The following is a 6000-nucleotide window of genomic DNA, read 5'->3' on the forward strand; positions in this document are numbered from 1 at the left end:
AGAGTAAATTACATTTTTAAAGTCTACATGAAACAGAAGTTGGTGGAGTCTTTTGTTTCAGTATGATGATGAATTTACAACTGAAACAATACAACAATACAAGATTTGATTTGTGAGCTCCTCCTCATATTTCATTTGCCCATATGTAAATGGTTGAAATAAATAAATGTTCATCAAAGTTTACCAAAAGATTTCTTTAAGTGGATTAACTTAATCTTAATCTTTCAGCACAGATTAATTGTTCACTTCAAGACAAGACACCTGCCCTACCATTCATGCACACTTTAAGAGTAACCGATAAACATCTGTGAAACATCTGCGACCAGATGTTACAAAGACATATACACACATCTAGGAAAAGTCAGACTACTACACTACCTGACAAAAGTCATTGTCATCGATCCCAGTGGTAAGAGCAACAAATAATAACTTGACTTCTAGTTGATCATTTGGATGAGTGTCTGAAGGTAGATTTTTCCAATGAATCATCTGTTGAACTGCATCCCAAATAATCACACATACAGCAGAAGACCTATTGGAACTTACATGGAGCCAAGATTCTCAAAAAAATCAGTCAAGTTTGGTGAAGAAAAAAAATCATGGTTTGGGGTTACATTCAGTATGGGGGCGTGCGACAGATCTGCAGAGTGGATGGCAACATCAACAGCCTGAGGTATCAAGACATTTGTGCTGCCTATTACATTTCAAACCACAGGAGAGGGCAAATTTTTCAGCAGGATAGCGCTCCTTCTCATACTTCAGCCTCCACATCAAAGTTCCTGAAAGCAAAGAAGGCCAAGGTGCTCCAGGATTGGCCAGCCCAATCATGAAACATGAAAATTATTGAGCATGTCTGGGGTAAGATGAGGGAGGAGGCATTAAAGAGGCATCCAAAGAATTTTGATGAACTCTGGAAGTCTTGCAAGAACGCTTTCTTTGCCATTCCAGATGACTTTATTAAAAAGTTATTTGATTCATTGCTGAGATGTATGGATGCAGTCGTCCAGGCTCATGGGAGTCATACGCAACATTAATTCTTTTTGCACTGCACCATGACTTTATATTCTGTACTGTACATTATTTCTGTGACAAGTGACAAGACTTTTGTCTAAACAAAGACCCTACTGTCCTAATTAAATATTTAAAAATCAAGGCATGATCAGATTTTATTTCGGTAAAATAAGCATAATCTACCAAATGATATCAAATGATCCACTAGAAGTCAAGTTATTATTTGTTGTTCCTAAAACAAGACTGTTGTCAGGTAGTGTAGAGTTATATGGGTTTTATTTAAACAAAGTTATTCAATTACAAAATTTAAAAACCTCAGTTGCCTCAAATGATTTGATCAAATGGAGTTGAAAAAAAATGAGTAATGAGGCTGAAATTCAGCTTTGAATCAAAAGAATAAATTACGTTGTAAAACATATTAACATAGAAATCAGTTGTTTTAAATTAAAATAATGACAATAAATACGACAGATTATTATTGTATTTATTAAATAAATTAAGCCTTGGTGAGCAGCAGTGGCGTATTTATTAAATATTTGCATTTTAACAAACATTTTAAATTTACAATCAAATGCAAATACATTCTGTCTATAGATGCAATCATCAACTTTAAACCATTTGTTTTATATATAAATATGTTTTTAATTTGATTGCATCATCCATAGTTCTTTTGGGATTGTAGCTCTGCTCCTTATTAGCCATTAAGAACAATATATTGTACCTTTGTCAGTTTGTCTATTTTCACATACTTCTTTGCCTCATATAAAAGTTAGTTATGTTGTTAATTGCCTTATAGCTGGTTGGTTTAATCATAGATTTCACAAAGAAATATTTTTTTAAATCCCTAAGGGAAAAGGTCACACTAGGCCTCATTAGTTAACTTTAGTTAATATATTTACTAACATTTACTAATAATGAACAATAGTAGTTCAGAATTTATTATCTATCATTTAAATAATTTGAGTTGAACTAACTATAAACAAATTTATTTTCATTAACAATTATTAACAAAGATTATTAAATACTTTAATAAATACATTTCTCATTGTTTGTTCATGTTAGTAAGTACATAAACTAACATAAACTATCAGAACCTTACTGTAAATCGTTACCAAAAAAATTTGATTGGGAAGGAAACTTCCAAAAAAAAGTGACATCAAGCCGGCTACTATGGTCCTGCAGTATATTCCACTGATCTTTCGTTGTGAAGATACAAGAGGAGAAATGGAGAGTTGCTTGGATCAGTTATGGATGTTTATAATGATTGATCAGCACAGTAACTGTTCGTTCTGTGCCAGCACACCTCTCTCAACATAAAACTAGCCAACACTGAAAGAGACACCGGGAAGAGGAAAGAAAGAGAAAGAATGAGAGGGTGGATCGAGTATCGGGCGTCGTGCCATGCCACTCTCCTCAGTCGTCCCTCTGTGCCAAGACGGAAGGCAGGGTGCCAGGCTCTAAATGAATGAGTTTGCTTGGGCGCCAACTGTTTCACCCTCAGCTCCAGCAGACCATGCCCATCAGTGGCCAGGACAACAAGTCTGAGCAGATAAATGTCAAGCGTTAATGAAATCTGTACTAACAGATATGAAGAACCAGGCGACTTCTTCCTAAGTATAAATAGTACAATAATTATTGAATCATATTTTGAGTTTGTTGCTATCAGATGGTAAACACAGGTGCAGGTGCACTGAGAAAAAAACTGCAATGAAGTAAAATCCACAGAATTTACAGAACTACTTTTATTTAGTTCTGCAAAAATAATAAATAGTACACTGAAATGGATTTCTGCTAAATTGTTGCAAACAATATATATATATATTACATTAAATTTAATAATGTTCAACTTAATTTGTTTGTTTAAATTCATTCCAAATAAATTGTTTACAACAATTTACCTTAAAAATTTAGTGAATCCAAGTAATCATCTTTTTTTAGTGTAAATAGGACTTAATTTCCTATTAAAAAATCTCAGTTTAAAAGATTGATTTGTGAGGGGTGTACTTATATATGCTAAGCACTGTAAATGCTCAAGTAAAAGTATGCTATATTTATTACATACATACACTGCATACATTTTAGTTCAAATCAGAGTGCAAAAATGTTGAAGTGCATTTTACTTTAGTCTCTTTTTCAGTGTGTATCTAATGGACAAACACTTTGTTATTCTCTGTTTCAGGTGACGCGATAGTTCCAAGCAACAATGTCCTGGGACAAAAGAGCTGAAAATGGAGACTAACTAGAGTCAGCATTGAGCTTCAGCGAACAGGATCTATCAGTATTAGTCATATGAAGATTATCTGCAATCAGGAACAGACTGATCTCCACCATAAACATTAGGACCATCCTAAAGTTAATGTGCCCTCCTCAACGGACCCCCTGGCCTTCCGGACGCTCGATCTTCCGAATGTGGATCAATAGACGCTGGAATGGGTTGGCTGGGGGGGGCCAATGTTCATTTGCAGTTTATTTGTTTTATACAGAAGGTTTGGATCACCTACACCAGTGCAGCCCAGTGGAGTTTAAGCTCTTCAGTAACATGCTCTCCTTCATTGTCCTTCAGTTCTCCCCACAATTCCATGATTATCCCTGCTCTACCTGATCATAAGGTCCAATTATTCCTTGTGGAATCAGCATTTAAACGTCTGGACTTCTAACGGACTCATCTGTATAGTCTTTATTTCTAAATGAAAAGCTTTTCAGCCCCACAGTCTGAAACAACAGATTAGATGTACAAGTATATTCTAGATAATGTAAAAGTGTAAAAGATTAAAGTGTTATTCTCAAAAACAAGAGAAATAAAGTTTAACGGTTATCACTTTTATTATTATCAATGTTTTTATCCAGCCTGGTAACTGCTATTGAGTACACGTGTCAGTATTATATTCAATAATTAAACATGTTGAAAAGAATAATTTCTACGTACTGTGATTTCAACCTCCACCAATACTGATACATGGGGAAAATAACATAATCAGCATTATATACAGTGCATCCGGAAAGTGTTCATAGTGCTTCACTTTTTCCACTTTTTTTATGTTACAGCCTTGTTCCAAAATGGATTAAGTTCATTTATTTCCTCAAAATTCTACACACATTACCCCATAATGACAATGTGAAAAAAGATTTTTTTTAATTGTTGCAAATTTATTCAAAATAAAAAACCTGAAAAATCACATGTACATAAGGATTCACAGCCTTTGCTCAATACCTTGTTGATGCACCTTTGGCAGTAATTACAGCTTCAAGTCTTTTTGAATATGATGCCACAAGCTTGGCACACCTGTCTTTGGGAATTTTTGCCCATTCCTCTTTGCAGTACCTCTCAAGCTCTATCAGGTTGTATAGGAACCGACGGTGTACAGCCTTTTTTAGATCTCTCCAGAGATGTTCAATAGGATTTATATCTGGGCTCTGGCTGGGCCACTCAAGGACATTCACCGAGTTGTTGTGAAGCCACTCCATTGATATTTTGGAGGTGTGCTTTTGGTCATTGTCCTGCTAGAAGATGAACTGTCGCCCCAGTCTGAGGTCAAGAGCACTCTGAAGCAGGTTTTCATTCAGGACGTCTCTGTACATTCATCTTTCCCTCTATCCTGACTAGTCTTCCAGTTCCCCAGAGCATGATGCTGCCACCACCATGCTTCACTGTAGGGATGGTATTAGCTTGGTGATGAGCAGTGCCTGGTTTTCTCCAAACGTAACGCCTGGCATTCACTTTTAGTTTTCAATTAATTTAATTTTTAATTTTCTATTTTACTTTCAAGAGTTCAATTTTAGTCTCATCAGACCAGAGAATTTTGTTTCTTATGGTCTGAGAGTCCTTCAGATGCCTTTTGGTAAATTCCAGGTGGGGAGTGGCTTCCGTCTGACCATTCTACTATACAGGCCTGATTGGTGGATTGTTGTTCAGATGGTTGTCCTTCTGTAAGGTTCTCCTCTCTTCACAGAAGAACACTGGAGCTCAGACAGAGTGACCATCGGGTTATTGATCACCTCCCTGACCAACGCCCTTCTCCCCTAATCACTCAGCTTAGATGGCCAGCCAGGTCTAGGAAGAGTCCTGGTGGTTCCGAACATCTCCCACTTACTGTTGATAAAGGCCACTGTGCTCATTAGAACTTTCAGAGCAGCAGAAATCTTTCTGTAACTTTCCCCAACCTTCTCCAATCCTGTCTCAGAGGTCTACAGACAATTCCTTTGTCTTCATGCTTGGTTTGTGCCAATGGACCTTATATAGACAGGTATGTCTTTTCAAATCATGTCCAGTCAACTGAATTTACCACAGGTGAACTCCAATTAAGTTGATGAAACATCTCAAGAATGATCAGTGGAAACAGAATGTACCTGAGCTCAATTTAGAGCTTCACGAAAAGGCTGTGAACACTCTTGTACATGTGATTTTTCAGCTTTTTTATTTTTAATAAATGTGCAACAATTAAAAAAATAATAATTTCACAATGTCATTATACAGTATTGTGTGTAGAATTTTGAGGAAATAAATGAATTTAATCCATTTTGGAATAAGGCTGTAACATGAAAAAATGTGTAAAAAGTGAGGCACTATGAATACTTTCCGGATGCACTGCATGTATCATGTTTTGTGACCTTTACGCTTTAAGACAAAACCACAGTCACTCTAAATGCACACCCTCGTGTTTCAGCTAAAATAGCTCTGCGGTGTAAACATATGCTCTTTCTCTCTCTCTCTCTCAACTCTGTTCTTCCCTTTCTGACCACAGTATGCATTTTGTATTTGTCTAATCGAATACTCAAATCTTCAGCGCACATGCCATTTAGCTTTGAGAAAATCCGGAGAACGTCTGTGCATGTCATTAAGAGATTAGAGAAATTAGCCCAAAATAAAAATCATTAACACAAACCACAACAGCAGCACAGAGAGGTGCACAAAGAAAGAGAGAGATTTGAAAGTGAAATGATGCATAGGCAATGTATGGAGATGCATGCTGATATCATAATACATGATAT

At 36.2% G+C, this 6000-nt stretch overlaps 1 protein-coding gene across 1 annotated transcript in view; it reads left to right on the forward strand.

The window, feature by feature from the left end:
* tafa3b (TAFA chemokine like family member 3b) overlaps nt 1–3876 on the forward strand; it is a 168562-nt gene extending 164686 nt beyond the window's left edge. Inside the window, exon 5 of the mRNA XM_056463508.1 lies at nt 3191–3876. Coding sequence (XP_056319483.1) covers nt 3191–3202 — 12 coding nt within the window. The 3' untranslated portion in view covers nt 3203–3876. The remainder of the gene's footprint in view (nt 1–3190) is intronic.
* The last annotated feature ends 2124 nt before the right edge of the window (nt 3877–6000 follow it).

This window comes from Danio aesculapii, chromosome 8 (genome assembly GCF_903798145.1).
Source record: "Danio aesculapii chromosome 8, fDanAes4.1, whole genome shotgun sequence".
NCBI lineage: Eukaryota > Metazoa > Chordata > Actinopteri > Cypriniformes > Danionidae > Danio > Danio aesculapii.